General features: G+C 40.7%; 1 protein-coding gene across 4 annotated transcripts in view; it reads left to right on the top strand.

The window, feature by feature from the left end:
• TBXAS1 (thromboxane A synthase 1) overlaps window positions 1-22,375 on the top strand; it is a 228,641-nt gene that overhangs the window by 63,218 nt on the left and 143,048 nt on the right. For 3 of the 4 annotated variants that reach the window (XM_065680635.1, XM_065680662.1, XM_065680643.1), the window contains exon 3: window positions 17,062-17,114. In XM_065680635.1, the coding sequence (XP_065536707.1) occupies window positions 17,062-17,114 (53 nt within the window). Of the gene's footprint in view, window positions 1-15,273; window positions 15,451-17,061; window positions 17,115-22,375 lie in introns of those variants that run through there. The other variant, XM_065680654.1, reaches the window with a different exon arrangement.

The following is a 22,375-nucleotide window of genomic DNA, read 5'->3' as shown; positions in this document are numbered from 1 at the left end:
TATTCTGTGATTCAATGAAATAGAATAGGTAGGATTAGTGAAAGCTAGGCTGAAGGAGTTGTAAGAAATCATATATGATGAAGAGCTTAAATATTCTCTGGGAAGTTGAGTGGGACTTTAAACCCAGTGATTGTGTCCCATTCAAGTAAAGTGAAAAAGCTGCATGGCATGAACAGGGATTGGAGGGAAGTACCACTTTGGACAGGCAGAAAAAGGGGATGGATAACCTTTAAGTTTTCGGTGTTTTGCCTCTATTTGCTTTTATTCCTGTATATTGAGAAGAAACAGCAGGTAATAAGCCCTGTATAGGTTAAAGCATCTTGTGGCTTCACAGAGTAGTCTAGAAAAGAAGCAGAAAAAGGTATTAACAAGAAATTGGTGATCGATACATGATTTTTGCAAATGTTATAGCTCGTGAAGGCATGAACACATCTACTTAGCTCTGTTAATATGCTGCAACATCTAATGTGAAAAGTGCGTAGCAAGACAGGTGGAGGAAGGGGTGGTGTTTGAGTTATCCTTATTTGTGCTCCACATCTGAGGACAGTCTTGGACAGGAGCACCTTGCAGCCAAGTTAGAGTGGAAAAGGCACTTGATCACACACAAGGGAGAAACGGAAGAGCTTTGGGGAATAAAGCTACAGTTGGTGAACCTTACCAGAGTTCTCTACTTTAATACTGAGTCACATTATAGTTCACGACAGATAGAATTAGGGACCAGGGAAGTATCTCATAGTTATATTTGTGTTTATATTTTTCACTGCCTTCCCCCCCCAGTGCCCCAGGGAGCCATCTCAAAGACCTCATAAATGTGAGATTTCATTTTCTAATGCTATTTCATTTCCGGGATGGAGGACCTGCCACGAGAAGACCAGACCTCAAATTATAATAGCCCTATAAAAAACTCCCTAAGGCAAAAGGAAAAAAAAAGAAAGCCTGCAAAAGACAACCACAAATGCAAAAATGGAGGTGTTTGGGTTCTTGCAGAACCAGACTAAGCGGCTCTAGTTACGACATCATTAATTTCTGGGTTTCCCTGTTTATCTCTATGCGCTGTTTACTTACAAACCTGCATCTCAGAAGTCTTCCAGGGGCTTTTGCTTGTGCTTAATTTTCTCCAGTGTTTTGGTGTGTTTTGGTGTGTTTTAGCCCATGTTTAGAGCTTTCTAGAAAACGGAGTTTCCAGGTAAAATTGAAAACAATACAACAAACTGACTAAAACAAATACAATCACAGATCAAGTAAAAACAGTCTGAAGATGCAACTCTTTCTTCTTCCTGGGTGAAGCCATTTTATTTCAGCAGACCCAGACTGTCTGTCTGCTTTCCACTGGAAATCTGTGCAGAATTGGCACATCGACTAGAATAAAAACATTCCCGAGGAATCGGCATGTTCTGTCAAAACATTTGAACAGCTCCCGTCTCCTGGAGTACAGCGCTGCCGCACAGCCAGCAAAGGAAGCTCTGCAATGCACGGTGCTGGCTTCCCCTCCAACCTCCTATCTTGAAGCCACCTTTCCACATAATTATGGGCAGAACAGTTCAGGTTAAATTACATTTAGCTGTGGTGGCATTAGAGAAGGAGGCTTGTGAGAGCCTTTTGCCCTGTGGTATAACCTAGGTAAGGACTGTTCTTTCTCTGTTCTCACTAAGGCTGTTGTGAGGGAAAGTCAGGAAGGTGGAGGTGCAGGACTCCCATACCTTCGTGTAGCAGCCTGGCGCAGTGTAATAGCCAGGGACAGGCTGAAAAAGATGAGCTTCAGGAATAGCTCTGCTGTGCAGGGGCAGGATTCCCCCTTGACACATGCCTCTGTGCCATGCCTCTCGCTGCTGCATGGCTGCTATGTGTGAGCTCAACCTCCAGCAGCAAAGTTCTATCTCTGCGTTGTGGAGTCATGATAATTATTTCTTTTTGGTTTAATGACTTGATTAATAAAAAAATTGATAAAATTAATCTTTGGCTAGAAAAATATACACAGCAGTTACAGAATGTAACCGAGCAAAGTGGAGCAGGACACTGATTATTTGTGTTAAGTAGGACCTTAGTCCTCTAATGTTGAAATGAAGGTGGTCTCACTGATGGGCTCTACTTGGTATGAATAAGTGGTAAAATCGGGTCTTGTTTTACGAATGTACAAGAGGTGCTGCTGTCTGTCGTTCAGGCCAATTGCTTAGGAGTATAATTACATCATTCTTGTTGCCAAAGTTAATATAACCTGACTGACCATAGCTAAAGGAGATTTTATTTTTGCAGGATTTCGGGTCTATTGCATGGTAAGGTGTTGTGGTGGGCAGCATGCACTTAGTGGTTTGAAATGGAATGAAGTTTTTCTTCATCTTTGAAATAGTGATGTGTATTAATCAATGCCTTACTGCACTGATGAACTAGCAGATGGTGTCCTTTAAGGCTGCACATGTGACAGTAGCCTGTTTGAATATCCTGCCTAGTTGTCTAAGCCCTATCCAGCAGAAAGATCCTTTATAAAATAATGTAAAGGTAAACAAGGTGCAAAGGCAAGCAACCCTATGTGTATGCTTGTCTAATACACTGTGGCACATGCCCACATAGCCATTCAGACCCATCCTGATAAAACTGGCATCATTAAGAAATGTGATGGAAGAGAATGATCCATGCCATGCAGAGCAGACAGAGGTGGCTTATAAACCAGCCCTAGGTTGGCTCAGGTTAGTGGCAGCACAGCAGTCTTACAGGGGGTGGGTTGTGAATGTGCATTCCGAACTCTGTTACCTATCCGGTGGGCCAGAATGGCCAGATATGTTGCATAGGCAGCATATTTAATCTGTGAATGATCATTTCTGGTGGATCCCTTCCAGCCAGCCCAAAAGTTACATTACTGGGCCCCAGCGCACTTCATGTAGAAAGACAAGACCACCCAATCGGGTGCCTTCAGGGAAGAAATAAAGTGGAATTACAGTGATTACTGTGATTAATAATTTTATGTTTTATGCAAGCAGTTGTCCACCCTTTGGCCAAAATGCTTATATACTTGTGTTTAATCCAAGGCAGCTAAAGCCACACAGTCGCATCTGAAAGTGTAACCATATAATTCTCACAGAAGTTAACGGACATTGTTACTTTCAAATGTGGCTGTAACTCCTTTTCTTTTTTCTTTTATTTAGTTATGCAATTTAGCATGCTGCACTTGTAAATTTTGGCCTTAGCGTAAACCATGCTGGCAAAAAGATAGTCTCCTCTGGGACCGAGATGAAGGCAATTTACCACAGTATAGCCATATGGGAGGAGAAAACCTGTTAAAATCCTTCTATGGACAATTATAGCAAATATAAGGTTTTGAGATCTTGCATAATGATGAGCCCAATCTCTTCCTGGAGCGAGGTAACAGGCTGAAATAACAGTATCAGAACTGAAGCCTCTTAATGTATTATATTACTGTCTTGCAAAAATCTGAGAGTCAGGTTTGTGCAGACTTATCACTGTTCTAACATAGGAGCAGTCTCTTGATTTGCTAAAAGCTTATCATCTGCAGAGGCAGACCTGAAAGAAAGGAAATGTTCTTGCAGTTTTATGGGCAAGGAAACTAAGGTATGTAGCTCTGTTTTGCTTCACCACCTGTTGGGAGTAGTAGCTGAGTGCCTGCTATGTTTGCTGGGCACAGAAGCAGGTAGTGATGCCCTCATTCAAGTTTACACAGGAAGGGGTGGTGGCAAGGCTGGGAACCGCATTTGCATCCAATGGGCTCCTGTGCAGTGCCACGATTGCTGCCATTTTCTTGGATCCTCCTGTTGCTTCAGGAAAAGTTTATATTACATGGAGGAGAATAATGCATCAAAACATCCCCACTGGAATAAATACGTATTTAAAGTCAGGAGTTCAAACGCAACTTGCTTTTCTACTGCTTCTGTAGTCAGTCTGGTAATTTTTGTTTGGCTTAGGGAAAATAGGAGTAAGTGTTAAATTCACGCTTAAAAGATTGCCTCTCTTCAGGGAAATCTGTTGTCCTTTTTCTCATTTTTCAACAAAGAAAACTTGCTTTTGCAGCAGAGATTTTGACATTAAGTGTCTTGATAAGACTAATAGGCATGAGATGGATTACAATCTATTGCCTCAAGACTTTGCCAATCATAAACTAAAATCAGTTAATGCACCGAGTTAAATCTTACTATATTGTGCAGTGTGCTAGTAGTATTAAAAAGATCAATCCGGAAAATATATTGATTATATTATCTCCATAGCAACAAACAATAATAGGATAATGCTAGCTTAATAATTGTGCTTTGTGAAAACCCTTCGGAATAATTACTGCATTGTGGTCTTTTCACAATGTGGAATGCAATAGTGCTTCTCCCTTGACTGCAGTCACCATCAGCACTGCGTCAAGAGATGTTGTTTTTGTGTGCATGCATACGTATTCATGGATAATTTTGCCCAGGGTGAAGCAGTTTAGCAGACTATTTTGGGATCCATTTTTAAATGGTCAAGACCACAAATTGGCAATTCTTTTCTATGTGGTTTGTTTTCTCTCACCTCCTCCATCAACTGGCTGCCGTAAAAAGAGGTCATTAACATTTCTTTTTCTGAATCTTTCCTTGCAAGGCACAAAGACTTTGGCATGTAACAGAGCTAAAAGTCCAGCTACTATACTAAGGATTTTCAGGAGAGAGGAACTCTGCTCTAAAGGCGGTGTTTCAAAGCTGTTCCTTCAATTGAATTTCAGCTATCATTCTCTAGAAATGACCTATTCCACAGGAGCTATTTCCCTGTATTTTTGGAGGATCTGATTCTCTTATGCATCCTGCATTGTAATATAAATAACATGAGGTTGTTATGAATAAATATATATATTCTTACATATAAGTAGGGGGGTGTGTGTATAACATTTTTAGCTTGAAATTTTAGCAGGCGAGTCAGAGGAATAGATATATATGCTCTTCATCTGGGTCTTGCTTTTATTTTTACTTCTAGATCAACCCTGTAGTTTTGATTTTTGAATTAAAAAGAGGCATTGACCCAAATGTATAATGGACTGGCCAAGTTTTTAGAGTGGTCAAAAAAACTCCACCCAGTTTAATCCCTGAAGTTTAAGTAGCCCCTGAAATGTCCCATCTCTGTGAAGGCCCTCTGAGACCTGGCAGTGGGTCGGGAATCCATTCACTTTCATCATGCCACTATTTCTTGATGTACCTGTTGTGCAAGGGCTGGGTTTAGAGATCAGCTGGCAGAGAGTAGGCCACTGTCAGATCTTGCGCTGGCAGGAGATTCCCCACGGCTTTCCTAGGGCACCCTCTACTAACCCCAGTGATATGGCGAGATGTCCCTTTACTTCCCAGGGCACAAGTGGCTGCCGTATTCTCTAATAGTCATTCCTTAATGATTCATCATATTATTTTGATTCATACTTCTGGACAGGATTTGTCCTTCATATGGCCCATAAGTTGGGTTCTTGGCATTTACTAGACAGAGGTCCTCTTCTCTTTGAGGACCCTCAGGAGAATACAATATGTGATCATCTTGGAGCCAGGAATGTGCAAACCCAAACTCTGTAGGGGGTGGCACTTTGGTACCATATGCACTGTACTCAGTGCAAGTGCTAACAGTTTTCTGTTTGAGATGTCTTCGTAAGGAGCTTGGTTGTGCTGTTGTCCCCTGCCATCATTTACCTTGACAGTCCCTCCACATTGTTGCTTTATGGGGAGGGTGTGATGGAAGAGTTGTTTTCTGTCCCAGGCAGTGGTTACTTTCTGCCAGTGTCCTAATCTCCTAGGAATGTGACTAATTCAGCAGGGAGATGGAGGAGCAGTGGTTGCTCTTGACTTTGCCTCTTGTGCCAAAACATCTAGCTCTGTATAGCTGTTGTATTGAATGAAAGTGCCAAGCCCCTCTCTCCTTTTCTGGGTGCAGATGAATTCAGTTATGAAAAGGCAGCTAAATGCACCTGTTCCTCTGAAAAGTATCTGGTATTTGCAGGTGTGTAGCATCATTTATTTAAAAACAACAAGGAAAGCCTAGATGGATTGACAAAGTGCTGCTTCTGACGCTGCTGCGCAAAAAACCAGTCCCAGGTCATGATCTAGAAACAGAAAAGAAAGCCTGGCACGAGCCGATTCAATCCCCATCTCCAAACCCAAGCTCTTCTGTCTGTGGAATTGTCACAGTTGAAGCCATGACTGTGCTTCTGCTTGGCGCTGCCTGTGCTTGCCCAAGGTACTGACCACTGGCCTTGCTGATCTCTAGAGCTGTCCTAAATGCTCATTACACTGCAGCTGCCTGTTTAGTTTCCTTGTGCTATCTCAGCTCCTACTATTCTCTGCAATCCTCTCTCCAGCCCACGCAGGGGTTGGCACTGTGTGTTTCTGTCTGTCTCTTCCTAATCCCTTGTTCAGTGGAGGTCTGATACAGCTTTCTAGTGTGTCTGTTTTTCATGTTTGTATCCTACCACCTACCACATGGGTGGCTTGACTCTTAAACAGTATTTGGCTTCAGGGCAGAACTTGGACAGTAAGTAACCTTATGAAAACAAAAATATTTTGTTGGAATAACTGTTGTAAAATAGGTGAAGAGTCAACTGCCCAGTGTGACATGGCTGTTGAGGCTGCAGCTTGTCTTATTCCCAAAGGCATAAGACTATTTTGTTTAGCACAGGATCTTACAGCACATTTATGTCCATAGTGGTAGGTCTGTTCTACCTGTTGGACTGTTGGTCTGGGAGCAGGATGAACACTGTGTGTTTGTTCACATGGCTAGGGTGAAGATGCTTGTAGCTCAAAAGCCACATGCCCCCTTGTGCCCTGGTGAATGTATGGGCACACTTCAAGGCTTGTGTGTGTCAAGCTGACTTGTCTGCCCTTAACCTTGTAGCTTTTACAGAGGTGCCATGTGATAGATGGTAGTAAAAAGGGACCTGTCATGCCTATGCCTGGCCTATCCATGCTACAGATAGCAGTATGCTCTGTTCTGCATCAGAGGCCAGCACAATCTATAGGGGCATTTTTCTCCTTTCATGCTTGGGAGCCTGCATCCATACAAGGTGGGAATTAGACAAGAGGAAGCTGGGCTTGTCCAGCTATGTTAAAATACAGAAATAGTCCTAGTATCTTTCACTAATGCTCTAAGTGGCATGACTAATGTCTGCCACATGTAATGCTCTTTCCAGGTCTGTTCTTTTGACGGCGTACTCTGTGTGCAGTGTAGTGCTTTGATTTGGGCACCCATTTGTGTCTCAGTGTCATCACAATAAAAGATCAAAATTTGGGAGCTGAACACAGATGGAATTTTGTGATAATGTTTAGTTCTTTCAGGTGGATGTTTCATAGTTTCAGACTCAGTGGTCACAGATAATTAAGTAGCATTGATTTGATAATCAGCTCCTAAACAATGGTAAAGATCCCCTAGCACTATAGAAGCAAAATGTCTCTGAGGAGGCCAAGGTATTATAACCCACTGAATGAGTAATGTTGCTTCCTAAAGCTCAGGTTGTCTTGAAACCCACCTGTCTAAATTGTATCCGTATAGGCATTAGTGAGCTAAAGCAATATGAAATAGCCCAGAGTTTGCATCAGAAAAGAACTTTTAAATGCTGTCATCCTAATTCAGTAGGTGAAGATACAAGATTTGCATGTGGTCATGTTATTTTTCCAGTGCTTATTTCAATGTCTGTTTGCACTCTATGGCATTTAAGAGAGACTGTTGCGCAATAAGCTTGGTTAATATATTTTATTCTCAAAAATTACTTGTTTGTAACCGGAAGGAATCTGCTGTTGATGTGTTTAAGAAGACACTCTTCAGAAGTGGAGAAGGTCCTTGGAGAAAAAGTGTCCTTGTCTCCCTTTCTTGGGAAAGGAGTCAACTTTTATTTCTCCAAATGCCAATTTGTTGTCCCTTTAAAGTGATGTGTTGTCAGATGATTTTCGAAATATTTGTTTCCTTAGATTGAGCTAGCGTGTCTGTCTGTCCTACAAGAAGTTGTTTCCATTTAAGTTATGCAATTACTGCTTTGCTTCCCTTAAGGGAGGCCAGCAAAGAAACCTAATAAAATTCATTCACCATTAGTAAGATGTGCTGAATGCTTACGCTAATCCATCTGAGAGACATTGAGCACGCAGCGAAAATACACACTGCGATGGTCTTGTATTGCACAATGAATTCCCTCCTATAGAGAGCACTGTAATTCTCTGTTTTCCTGTTGTAATTTAAGGATGTAGTAATATTAAGAAAGGCAACAGAGATGGTTAGCGATCGAGTGGAATTATATGTGAGAAGAGACTGTGTAGGAGAGAATTACAGTCAGTTTGGAAAGAAGATGCCTTAGAAGATATTTAGTGGAAATTACATACTTGAGTAAAAAATAAAATAAAATCTATCATTCCTTTCTCTTTTTTCTGGTTTCTTGACTTTTCATAAATATATGTTTATCACAGGATCAGAAATTGCAGTGAGTCTGTAAGACCTCATATGGAGCCTTTCATGAACACACACAGAACAAATTGTATTTCTCTTTGTACATGTCTTCATAATGACATGTTTTCTGTTTTTGATAAAGGATCCTGGAAGCCTGAATAGGTATCTTCTGTGACATTTACTGTTAAATAAAATAAGGGCCTAGCAGGTTTAAGTGTTATCTAGACAATAGTCCTAATAAAAATAGTAAGGTTGCAATTATAGCTCTACAGCAGATATAAACAAGGTCTAAGCTAACGGCAGGCAACTTCCAAATAGATAAAAGGAAACATTATTTTAGCAAGTGTAATCAGTCTGGAGAATTCATCATTGCAAGAATCAGGGAATCGAATACAGCAGCTGGAATAATTTGAGGGTCTGGATAATTTTATAACTAATTACATTTGTAGCTATGCATATTACGATAAAAGTAATTGAATCTTAAGCTAACAGTTGGGTGAGGAAGAAACCTCCCTCTATTTAAAGTGTTTTAGTTTTAACCATGTATGTAGGGTTGTTTTCCTCATGCCTTTCTCCAAAGCCTCTGGTATGTGATATGTCTGAAAACTCAGAAATAGATCAAATTTGTTGGTATTCCTATCTCACATACTGTACGTGTTTCTGTGGCAGAGAAGGAATGGTTCTGTAAGATACCAAGGATGACTGAGAAACCTGCAACTTCTCTCTGGCTTTACCACTGACTTCTTGTGTGGCATTTGGCAAATTGCTTAATCTTGTGTGCTTTCAACTCCCTACCTGTGACAAATGGGTACTTACCATTCCAAAGATGTTGTGGAAATGAAGTTTGTAAAGTGAAATGAGATTGAAAAGAGAAAGACAGAAAGAGAGAATCTTATTGCAGTGTACCAAATTAATGTGTGAGGCTGTATCTATATGGGAATGCTTTGGAAAGTTAAGGTGAATCAACTAGAAGTGTGAGTACAGTGTGCACATATGAAAGTGCAGTAAATATTTCCCATAAGAGTCTTTCTTATTCTGGAAGTGGCTGTGTATCGCCTTGAGGGGCTGGTATAGATAAGCTGGGTTATTCATCCTACACTCCATCTTTTCTAAGTATCCGCATCTTACCCACTGTGCCTGAAAACATGCCTTGAGGTTCTTTCCCCCACTATTCTGACTGTGAGTCTGTCCTAAAAATCTTACTATTTTGATGGTCAATAACTTTCATCTGATTGCTAGCAACATTTATCCATGGCCAGTTTATATTCATTTGATCTTTTTGTAATGTAGGTCTTTATATTAAATAAGCATTTTTCCCTCCCTGATGATTACTTCCAGTACATTTATAGACAGCAGGCATGCCTTTTCCCTTTGGTCTGCTAAAATGAACCTTTGGTTTGCTAAAATGAACTCTCCTAATTATGACTTGTAGGACAGGCCTTCTGTTTCCTGAGAATCCTTGTAACCCTTTTCTCTACTCGTTCCATTTTTAATTCATTCCTTTGGAATGTAGTTTATCAGATTTGCATGCAGTATTCCAGTGAAAGCATATCACAGATATTATATGTTTGTAGTTTCCTTTGTACTTGTTGTTTATCATTGTCCTGTGGTTGATGTGACCATACAGTTTTTTTCTTTCACTGTTATTTTCAAATGATAATCTACTACTGGAGAAATTCTTGCAGTTAACATAATCCCTCTAAGGGCATGAGGCTTTGCTTCCAACAAAAGATTCTCCTCTGTTACAGTTGTTCAGGTTCTTTAGGTCATTCAGTTCTTCTGATATGACAATCTCAATCTCTCTGCCAGCTGAGGATAGAATCTGCCTTTCAACCCAGAACCATGGATGTACTTCAAGAAAGTCTGCTTTTATGCCAAAGTCAGTCCTCAAAAGATTGAGCAAGGTCTGTCCCAAAACTGACACTTGAGAAGTCTATCGGTTTCCTCCTTTCATGCCTGTACATTTTCTTTCAATTCAGTCCATGCTCATTTCCCTTAAGCTTGCACGTTTGCTGTCTCTCGATTTTTACCCTGATCTTCACCCTTCTGGGTGTGATGACCTGCCACCAGACCAAATCTGTTACTGAAATCTGTGTATCTCTTCCACTGTTCCCTCACCTAGAAAATGCGTTACACTGTTTGTCATCTTTCCTTGGGAAGGTATCCCATTTCACACTGCTCTGACCCTCTTTTCTTCAGGTACTTTGCTGTGAAGCAGGGTGCTGAGTTGATAGCAGTGGGCCAGAAGTGGTGCCTGAGGGACTGTTAATGGGCTGCAGATGCTCCGTCCAGCCATGCCACTTATGCAGGGCTGGTGCTCGTGACTCAAATGTTAAAAACATATGGTGGGGTTTGTGAGAAAGTCTGAGGACTGTGTGTTTCATGCACTGGGAAGTCTTGCATGCTATTGAGGTCAGGCTCGCAATTGTGTATTTACTTGCTTGGCTTCCCCTCCCTCCCGCCGACTCTTCAGTTACCAGTCTATTAGAGTCAGCCATTAACCTGGTTAATGGGGAGAGACAGCAAATACCAGAAAGGATGATGTGCTTTTCTTAATTTCTTCTTGGAAACCTGACTGTTTTAAACTGTAAATGTCTCACAAAAAGGCTGAAAAGGGTCCAAAACATGTCTTGCTTTTGTAATACAGGAACACCCAGGCAGAGGAGTGAGTCTCTGTGCTCCTCAGGACATAACTGGCAAGCGATCTTTGCCAAAACTGTCTAGGTGGCTTCAAGCTGACTGCATGCAGGCTTTGGGGTAGTGAATAGGCATGACTGAATTGTATGGTGCCATCAGATCCTTTTGGGTGATAAGAGCCATTGAGGTGATCTCTCAATGCCATCTGATACTGTGGATGATATGTTTTGATCCTGAGAGCCTCTGCCTCCTCTGACTAGGGCAGGTGATGTCTGGCAGAAGGAAAAGAGGGTGATGAAAGGCATGGGATAAGGGTAGAGAGAAAGGAGACCTCATGCAAGAGGGGAAGCAACCATCTTTCAGGGGGGGAATTGAGCAGTTTCTCTGAACACTGATGTGACAGTTTCTTGTTCTGGACAAGGACTAATGTAGCACACAGAAATAAAACTGCCCACCTAGTTTTTATTAAAGACCTGAAGAGGTAAAAGGGGGGAAAAAATTATAATTTGTTTGGTATTTAGTTCAGGCAATTTTTTTTAATTGTGTAATGAGAACACGTTGTCCAAATTTTCATATGCAGATTCAATTAGTGTTCAGTTAATTAGCCTTTACAGATGAGGATTAACTTAATTACATAACACTAACCTCTCTTAATAACTATTAAGGGTAGAAAGGCTGCTTTTAATAAATTTGGAAGGGCTATATGTGTGTTTTAAAATCTGAAATGGCATACACATAAATTAAACCAAATTACACACAGAGGATGGCCTAAAGGGTAACAATCAAAGGAAGCAAACTATGTACATGGCTCGGAATCAGGCTGGTTAGATGTTCACGCTGTTTTCCTTCTCTTGTCTGTTGGCATCTTAGTGTTTTCACTAGGATTATTACTGGAGATGATGTACAGTCTGGGGTCATTCCTTCAAAGTGGGCTGCAGTCTGATACGAGGATGCTTTAATTAAATGCTAGCTTGTATTAAAAAAAAAAATCAATCTGGGTACTAGGGTATTAGCAGTTGGTTTTTTCCTGCTGGTCTAAGGGAAAAAAGACATGTGAAGCCCATTGAATACTAAAAATCTCATCCATAAATGTCATTCATTGTTATTATGTACCATAAATAGCTATAGATTTTTGCCTCTTGATTTGAGGTGTGCACTCATACAATGATGTTGTGGTTATTAATATCGCAGTAAAACAGAACATAATGTCTGACTACAGGGTGATGAGGGTGGAGCATGTATGAGCCTGGTGATAAGATGTGGCATCTCTGGCTTCTGAGTCACAGGTCTGAATCCAGGCTGTCCTGGTAAGTGACTGACATCAGGTAATACGTGATGCTTTTCAGAAAGGGGCAGCAAAAGAACCCTTTTTCACTTGTCTGTTCTTACATGGCTAATGTTTCCCACTTGCACTGGATTTTGATGAGTACACCAAATACATCTCCGCACAGCTCAGTAGCTTTTGTGGCATTCAGTACACCACAAGATTCAAGGGCTATCCTCGTTGCTTTCTGGAAGTCAAATTCTTGGAGTCCAAGTTATGAGCTCCTGTGAGGTGAATGCATCTGCTGGATCCCAGCTTTGTGGCCCTTTTCACTTTATCTAGTGACCCTTGAGGTCTCTAGGTAAGTTCCTAAACCACATGATTTATTTTCCAGCTGCAACAAGCTGAAAAGTTTCAAAGCATCCTCCATGCAGTCGGGGTCACTTAAGCTTGAGTTTAACCTTAAAGTCACTTAAGTCCCTGTTTAGAGCCACAAGATCTGCAGGTATTGAGTAACTAAGAATACTAGATTGGATATGCCTCAGGTTAGATACCCCAGAAATCAATATGCACAGTACTACTGCCTCTTTCTGAAACCTTTGGCTTAGTGCCTACAACCATTTTCAGCAAGGAGGGAAGATGACATTGCTGCAGATTTCTTTTTTGCTGTGAGGAACTAGCAAGGTGAATATGCAACATGGAGGAAATTGCTGAAGGATCTGTCTTGGAGTTGCGAAATCTATTGAAAAACGGAAAGGGGATACTTGAGCTGAGGGAGTCCTTTCTGAAGCCCCTTTATTTATGTGCTGCTCACGCTGGAGCCTTCGTGTTCAGTATCTCAAGATAGATGGCTTGCCATGACCAGGCTTTGCTCTGGCTGATGCAAACCCAAATCTTTTTCGCATCCCTAGGGGTTGCACCTGTATTCCTGAGAGTAGGGTTTGGTTTTATGAGTGGTTCTGCCCACAGATGCAGCTGATGATATACACTCAGAGGAACGGGAGAATGCAAATTCCCTGTAGGGAGGCAACTGCCAGCCATATAAACAAAGAAGCCTTCTGGGTGTGCAGCAGTCAGCCCACTTGAGCTGCTGTTTCCATGGTATACCAGATGCTGTAAAATATGCTTTCTTCAGGGAAAGAAGCTTTTCATACTCCTGTATTATCTTGTTTGATAATGGGCTGTCATCAGGCCACTACCTCGCTGTAGAGGCCACACACAACAAATCCCCCCTGCCCCAGCCCTTTCCTGAGTAGTTGTTGATGACAATTCATATTCTGCAGCTTCCAAACAAAGGAAAAGCTAAATGATTTTTCTGACTTGGAATAGCATTACAGTGCTTTTACACCTCATTGTTACGAGTGACTGTTTAATGTGCTACGTTTCTTCCTGATGCACACGGTGTCATCTTGGAATACCAAGTGTCATTTTGCTCTTCATTTTCTTTCTGGTTTCCAAAAAAATCAGAATACGTGCTTCCTTTTTTTGCCTGATTATCCCCTTCTGAACCCTCCCGTTGCTTCATTATAGCTTCTATCTTATGGCTGTTCAAGCCACTGGATACATGTCAGCAGGTACCATTTCAGAGTTTGCTGTCCCTCTTGGTGTTACCCACTGGGCAATCTTGAGTAAAAGAGAGGTCTTGACCTCTGTTTTCTAGCGAAACAGTTGCCGTTGATGGGCAAATGCTTAGTTTTCCTGTAGGTACCAAGTACATTTGCAGTTATAAACCTGAACAAACCTGCAATAATAAACCTTGGAGCAGATTGTCCTCAGCTAGTGTAAATAAGTTACCAAAAGCACTTGCAAGTCTTGCTATGCTTCAAACATGACTCACAGCAGGAGGAGGATATTTTCATGGTACCTGTCTACTGGAAGCAGTGTTCAGGCTGCAAAACTGGCAGAGCAACATGGGTATGGCATATCGCTTCCCTGTGTACTGAGACCATCACATTGGTTCATTCGCCTTTGTTATGGCTATTGAGAAGAAATACACATGCTTTTATATGACCCCAGCTTCCTATAGCCGGGAGGCATGTTTTGGCTTGTAAGGGATGCATGCACACGTTCCCTCTGACTTGCCTGTGTTCCAGCCTCTGCAGCCTCCCAGGACTGTTCATGTGCTGTTTGGTTGTCTTTCCCAGGCAGCCTGATGAGACCTGCTCCAGGGTGCCTGTGAAGGAGACCAGGATAGCAGTGGGTCCTGGGGGTGGATGGTGGAGGCAGGCAGTGGTGTGTATGTGTGTGTGGTGGTGCAGGATGTGAGAAAGTGTCCCGGAGTGAGAGAAAAAGTGCTTTTTTTACTCCTGAGGATGCTTTCTCACAATCTCTCCCAGATATTTTTCAACTCCTCCTCTCCCCCCATATCCTGCAGCCTTGCACATCTCACTTTGGGGAAGAAAAATGAAGTGTGGTTAATTTTAAGCCAGTGCAATTATTTATGAGACTTGGAGGTGGAAAACCAGTTATTGGTTAACAGGCTTGATTTTAAATGTGCTCTCCCTGACCCCTGTACTTGAGTGAGCCAGGAGCAGCACTTCCAAGAAGCTGGTTTTCTGGAAGGCTTTTTCACTGAATCATTTCAAGCCTAGGCTTCTTGTAAATGTTAATATCCTGCTGGCTCACTGGAATGCAGCTGGTGGATACAGCAAGTGCAATACCTATGTACGTGCTCACAATTCAAAGTAAAACTTAGCAGGCAAGTTTCAGGCTGTACTTTGGGATGTCCTTAATGAAGGCTCAGGCTAGGGGGAAAGTGGGTGGGAGGGCAGACCTGATTTGGCACTAGCTCACAAGACTGGAATTCCCTCTGCCCCACACAGCAGCCGCTGTTGTGATACAGCAGTGCTTTGCACCCCATGTTCAAATGCCTGGTAACCTCGATCTGTGCCCTGTGTCACACTGGTGCCTCAGCGTGGCTGTAAATCTCAGCTGTACGTACACAGGTTGGAGCCAGACTGCTAGGCAAAGGTGGTCAGAGTGCATTGATGACCTGAGCCTGCTTTGGGCAGTCTTAGATGGCTGCCTGGAGAACAGTGCTGGGAGAATTTGCCCCCTGGATTTCCCCTTGCATCAGCAGGGGAAGGCAGTAGGCAACCTTTGTAATGCTGAAATTGTAGCAATTGTAGGCTGAAATCCTGCTACTGCTGAAGCATCTCTACAGCAAAATGCAGGTCAGTGTGAATGCGTATATATCTTTTACCCTCCCTTGGTGTTTACAGATAAAAGCCTTTTTGAGTTAGCTGTTTGTACTTGTGGTATTACAAAGGCTTTGTCCACCTGAGATTCCGGGTGCTAATGGATGAGGCTTTTTTGCTTGCCTCAATAGTAAAATATTTTCCAGATGAGAAAATATTTTTATGTTTTTTTTCAGTTAATCATCTAAACCAGCAATTTCATAATTTTATCTTTAGTGTGTTTTCCTACACACCATCCAGTGCTTTAACTTTGTGTACCTTAGGGAAAACCTGAAGTGCTTGCATTAACCTGAAGACATATTGTCCTTTAGAAAAAACATATTGCAAGTCCAGGATATAAAAATAAATAAAGCACAACTGTATATAAGAATAAAAAACAAATCAAGGGTTTTATAAGAGGAGGACTGTAGGTGATGCAAATTTGTTAATTTGGGTGCTAAATAGGATAACTACTTTTGATTATCAGATTTTTCTTTTGCTTAGTGTGGTAAAAGGGTCCCAAAGCATGCACACATTATATGGTCTTGTTTATTTATGTCTGTAGTTAATGTATTTAAAATAGTTCATATTGTTCTAGCTAATATTCTTCAGTATGCCATAAAAAAAAGGAAAGAATCAATATGAGGCATAAGTATTCTGCTTTGTTAGTGAATTTTCTCTGAAGAATGAAGATAGATCACAATAGTCTTTCTTGAATTAATATAAATGCAGATTAATGCAGTCAAATGTGTTATGTTTCCATAGACAGGTTACAAACACAACGCAGTATGATTCTCAAATATTGCAGTTTTGTTAAAACAGATTTTTCCATATTCACTTTGGGGATACATTTGCACACCTTCTTTCAGATTAATCAATTTGAATTCATTTAGGACACTAACAATTTAGTCTAGTGGCAGGTTTATTTAGATAAATGGATACCAATTTTCATCAATTATGAAAATGAAACACAGTAAAAATTCTAAAAGTTTGTTAAAATAAATCTGCTTGCTATTCTGCAGCATGTCCCAGGTGACTGCCTCATGTTAAAACTCCAGCTTTGCAGGTTTGGGTTGTTTGGCTTTTTTTGATAATATAACTAAAAGCAAACCAAGAAAACCTTTTCCACATTCCCGGTGTTTCTCTTGAGTGTAGTTAAGTCATATGCTTATTCTGCTACTAATTTCTCTCTGTTTTTGCATCCACACACACGTAAGAGAATATTATGCGTCAGTACCCTAATCATGAAATTACTTTAAAAAAAGTAATAGTCATTAAGTGGTAATGTATTTTGGAGCATAAAAACCCTGATGAAAAACGTTTCAAGGGTTTCCAGGTCTTTTTTGGGGTTGGGTCTTTTTTTTTTTCCAGTCGTAATTTCCAGACTCTATTGTCACAGATAGACAATGATAGAAGGGTGGGGTCATAAATTAATCATAGAACAGTTAGGGTTGGAAAGGACCTTAAGATCACCTAGTTCCAAACCCTGCCATACCATAGCTCTCCTAGTTGAGGTTCAGAGCTTTAGTGTGAGTCTTAGCAACACTGTAGAATAGGTTCTCTGTTAAGTACTGTTCTAAAATACTTTGTCATTTTTCTTTCATCCAGGGTTTTTGGGAAAACCACACAAAACTCATAACGGAGTATGGACCTGTTTGTGGGTAAGCTTAGCAGTGCCATCAGCTTGCTTTTTCCTGGCTTTTGCTGTTTGGGTTTGTTGGGTGGGAGAGGAGAAAATACCAAGATAAGATGTTCATTAAAATGCAGTGTGTAGTGTTTCAGTCTGGTAGACAGAGGTGGAGGTTGTTTGATTACATGCAGAAAGTAACCTTGGCTTATTTTAGTTCAGCATTTTGGGTTGGCCTTCATTCATTTCTTTCTAATTTTAATTATGCACATAAAGTTTAGTCTTTTTCACAACTGTACAAAGCTACCAGCCTTCAATATTCTCTTTTCATCTGCATACTCTTTATACTTATGGTGAACCATAATTAAACTTACAGTATAATTTATCATCTTTAAAAACCCCTCACTTAGTTTATGAAATAGTATGAATTTAGTTCAGCTGTTGCTATCTGTATTTATGCAAAATTCCTAAACTTTAAATACAATGAAGTACAGATTAGAAATGAGGCATTCCTCTCTCTATAGCTCAGCTGTGCTATCTTAGCTTTTAGGAGTTTATTAGGAGTAAAGTGTTTAAGCAGTATATTCCTTCATACGAGCCCTTCCGCATTTATGTGAATATTCCAAGAACTACTTTCCAGTTGTAGTAATTTTAACTGGAAATTCAGTTATTTCATGGTAACTTCTATTGCTGTGGTCAGTTGGTGTTTCTAACATAACTATTATTTCAATATATAAGTACCAAGCAGTATCTACAAAGTAGAGTCAATGAAAAAGGTTTTTTGTGTGTTCTGCAAGGGGCTCAAGACACTTGCAAGAAGAGAGCATATATGAATGTGTGTGCATAGATGATCATAAATAATATAAATATGCTTTGTATGCACTTCCAGCAAAAACGCTCTATCAGAAAGAAGTCAGGCTCAGGCATATGAAGCATTTGATGCTCCAGTCACAGCTGCCTTGTGGCATTTATGCTCAACCCTAAGGACAAAGTGCTGCAAGAAGTGATGGAAATAATGAATTCCAGTGGTTAGGTGCTTCTCTAAGAAGAAATAATGCAGTGTATTGGCTGGCCAGGAATGGGGAAAGATATTCATTAACACTGTGGCAATTTGTATGTTGTGTAACAAATGGAAAATGACTGAGGCTTATTATCTCCATGACCTTTGGTGTGATGCCCTTAAATGACAATAATGTAAGAACACTGGCATTTGTTCCTCAGTGTATTTCCCTCCTTATTAATATCATGCCTATTTTTTTTCTAATCTGAATTCCAGATAAGTTGCTAGTCAGTCATCCGCTTGCTTACTCGGCCAGGCAGAGGCTATGTCATCAGAGAAAGAGATGTATAATTACATTGTGAGAATGGATAGATAGAAAGTTTCATTTTTCCAGTCTACCCACAGCTGTCAGGAAATTAAACCTCAGTGAGACTTATATGGGCTGCAAAGCTGGATAGTGGTGGTAGTGGTCAGCAGGGCAGTTCTGCCTCTTTGGGATCATCTCGATAGGAGGAGTGAGCAGATTGGGCATACCTGAATCCCATTTATTGCACGAATGAACAATTCCATTTTGGAGGGATCTAGGAGGCTGGCAGAGAAAAAAAAAAAAAGCTGCTATTTGCTGTCTCCCAGGAAAACAAAGCTGGGCTCAAACACTGCTGTGCACGAGGTAAGCTTTATTTGTAGCTGAGGAGGATGTTTTAAAGCCTGGCTTGCAAGCTGCTGTTCAATAGGTGTGGTATGTGTCGGGGGGTATTTATCACGGTCCTGTCAACTAACGAAATTCCTTCTCCTTCCTTATATGTCTTCTGTGTGATTCTTCCTGAGCTTCTCTGAAATAGGCAATAAATGGTAGGTGTGTTTATGTGTACAGTCCCAGCAAAGTATTGGATCTGGCAGTTGGAAGAAGATATGGCATTTTGTTTTTTTCCAGATTGAAAACCGCTTTCCAGTAACCATAAAGAGCAATGATCTTTATTTCTACAGTGGTGAAGTGAGTTGAATACAAATCTTTGGAACTGAAGCCTTTTTTTCTTTCTAAGGTCACTTGAATAGTCTGAATGATACCATCACAACTGTTTTCTTTTGTGTGTGAATTGGTTTCCTTGACAACAGGATGTCAAATCAACTTTTCAGCTTTAATCAAGTCAAAACAATATATCCCTTCTATTCCAAAAGGCCTCAAGTCGTAGAGAATTATTTCAAGTAAGGCTTTTGTAGGTCACAAAAGCTTTTTCTTTTTTTTTCCTTCACTCTCATGTGCAGATCCAAAGGAGAGGTGATGGGATTACTCTTTTATAGACAGAGACAATGCAAATAGTCTTCAGTTGTGAGTGTGTGTTGTGAAAACTGTCTGTTTTCATACAGAGATGGCTCAAGAAGGAAGCCAAGTCAGAAACAAACAGCTCAGGTTTGGTGCAAAAGCAGAGTTGGGCCATTTCTATTCAACAGGGAAATCCAAGTGACTGACGTGACTTCTGGAGAGATCCTGTAACAGAATGGTAGTCTTTGGTTCAGCTATAGTTTGGACTACCATCTATAAAAATACCTCCTCTAAAATAGGTATTCTAGTTCCCCATTACAAAAATAAAAAGTGAAAAATATCTAATTTGGAAAGCAATGTGCTGATACATATGAAGGTTTGTTTTGAATATTTTCCTTTTTGTGGTAGGAGTTTTGCAGGAAAGTAGTCATGGTTTCTGTGGAAATTAGTGGCTTATGTCACTTATTTTTTTGGATCAACTTTGATGTTTTGATAGTTTATTTTCAGCCCCACTGTACCCAATTTTGCCATTTCAGTTGTAGATTGTGGCTACTGATCAAGAAACAGTAGTAAGAGCAGACAGAGAAACAAAGTGCTGCAGGGTTGAAGAGGTGAAATAAAGAGGGAGAGTATACTTTATGGAATCAGAAAAGCAACTCCTGTAATATGAGCAGAGCTGCAGAGGCAGTGAGTTAATTTTACTTTATATACACACTTCCTATGCATTTGACCACTCTTCTGTGATTGCATCATTATGACTTTACAGCACTGTAAGTCTGTATGGCTGATTTGGACCTGGAGAATAGTGCCAAAATAAATAATATATTCTTGGCCCAACAACACACTACCAGTGAAGGAACAGAAAATACAACAGAGCCCCAGGCAGGCAGGTGATTGCCTCTGGGATGAATGAACCTATGTTGCTTTTGACTGTGGCAGTGCGATTGGGTGTGGGGAAGAGTGTAAGAGTTCATAGCATAGACCTCACTGTATATATTCAAAGAGTAAATATGGGAGATTACAATTAAGTGGAATTTGTAGGGTGACACTTTTTCTTCACATCTTGTTGCATATGAAAGAGCTTGCAGCGGGTCAAACCCTATGCTTACTCTTCACTTAACCTCTCAACTTCAACCTGCTGTGAGAAGTCTGAACAATTATTTAGCAGAGTAGGTGTTGAAGAGGACAACAACAAAGCAAGGCAAAGATGAAGAGATGGGTCTAGGGGTAGCAAGATGATGGAGTTTGGATTAAGCCATCTCTGGAAAGTGGAAGACAGTTGGGGTGTGTGCGCTCAGGGTTGTAAGGCTGTGAACTGGCAAAAGGAGACAACAGACTCAAAATCTGCGTTTTCTAATAGGCAGAAGGAGTCAATGAGAATATTTCTGACAAGATCTGAAATCATTGAGAATGGTTATAAACCATTCTCAATCCCTAATAAAACAGTCAGCAGCAAACTGCACCTACACGTGCTGGCCTCCAGCATAAAAATACCCAGATGAGCGCAGTACCACAGGAAGCATGTCAAGGTGCTGGCATTCCTGAAGCATCTTAAGACAACACACGTGTGAATGAAACTCCATTTCCATATAGAGAGTATCTTGTTTTGCCATAGGTTACTTCAGCACATATTTAAATAATACAAAGAAAGTAACTTTAAATAGGAGAGGTGATTTTTCTCAAGGTGTCTGTGGGATTACTCCATGTCTGATGGGTAGTGGTTTTTGTTTGTTTGGGTTTTTTTCCTGCAAGACTTCCTAATATTCCTTAAATGGTTTCTAAATAAGTCGTTATTGGAACCAAGATCAAATCTGGGCACTTAAATGATTGGGTGGTTTAAAGGATTAGGATAGATCATGGAGCCAGTCACTAATTTGAAATGTGTCCAGGGTGAGTTGTGATTGTAAACTGTGCTGGCAGCTGACAGCTTTTCAAAAGTCTATGTAGCCAGAGTTGGTTCTGTATTAACGCTTGACTTCTCCTCTCCCAAAAAAATGTCTTCGCAGATGGCACAAGTTAGCATTTCTGTAGATGAGTCCATAATCAAAGAGCTTTTCTAGCTGCTGCTCCTGGCCTCTGCATCAGGGCTGAGGCACGCTGGTTAGTCACTGTGGAGCTTTGGGGTTTTCCCCATTTGTGGACAGAAGAGGGACTTGTGTTTTGAGAATTTGGGCATCTGGAATATTTCTCAAAGCTTTATCCTTCCTTCTGCCTCCCCCAGCACCTAGGGGCAAACCTAAGGTGGATAGGGGCAGGACCTCAGCCTGCCCAGAACAGCTGATATCTTCATCATGCAGTTAATTTACCTAAAGAAACATTGTCTTTATTGCCATTTTAATTTGACAAGCTTTCTTAGTGTCTCTGCTTTATGTGGAAAGAGTTAGTCCCAGGACAGGTATTCTTATCTTTGTCTCTGAAGGCCCATGCCATGTAGAGAAACGATTTAGTGTTATGAAACAATCCTATCCTGTTTGATTTCCTCTTTTGCACTGGGGGCCTAATGGACTTACATGGTCCTTCCTTTTATTTGCTATTTTAAACAATTTACTTTTCATATTTCAAATAGAAAAAAACATACCTGGGCAAGGATAAGGAGGAGGGAAGTAAAACAGGCTTCCTATTTCTGTTCCATACCTCTTCATAATTTCTGTCTCAGAATTAACCTGATAAAGAGTTTTGGTAGCCTTGCTGGCCTGGATTTTTGTTTTGTTAAAGAGTGATACACGTTTTTGGCCAAAGTCAAGTCTTTCATATTGCAGCAAAATCTTTTTTCCTCACAGTTTCCTCATTTTATGTGTCTTCATGAGGTCCTCTGATTCTGTAGGATTGTCGATCAGCTGTAGAATTGCTCTTGTGAATTAGAGTTATCTCTTTCTTTTCTTTAAATTCTGCAAACTATGGATACAGTACAGCAGAATCCTTTAAGATGTGCCTAACTCTGAGCACATGAGTAATCCCATTAAAGTCAATGGCATTACTCAACGTGCTTCAAGTTAGGCAGAAGTTTATCTACCTTGCTGAATCAGGGACA

The sequence above is a fragment of the Lathamus discolor genome, chromosome 1, assembly GCF_037157495.1.
Source record: "Lathamus discolor isolate bLatDis1 chromosome 1, bLatDis1.hap1, whole genome shotgun sequence".
Taxonomy (NCBI): Eukaryota; Metazoa; Chordata; class Aves; order Psittaciformes; family Psittacidae; genus Lathamus; species Lathamus discolor.
This window is presented reverse-complemented; position numbering and strand designations above follow the sequence as displayed.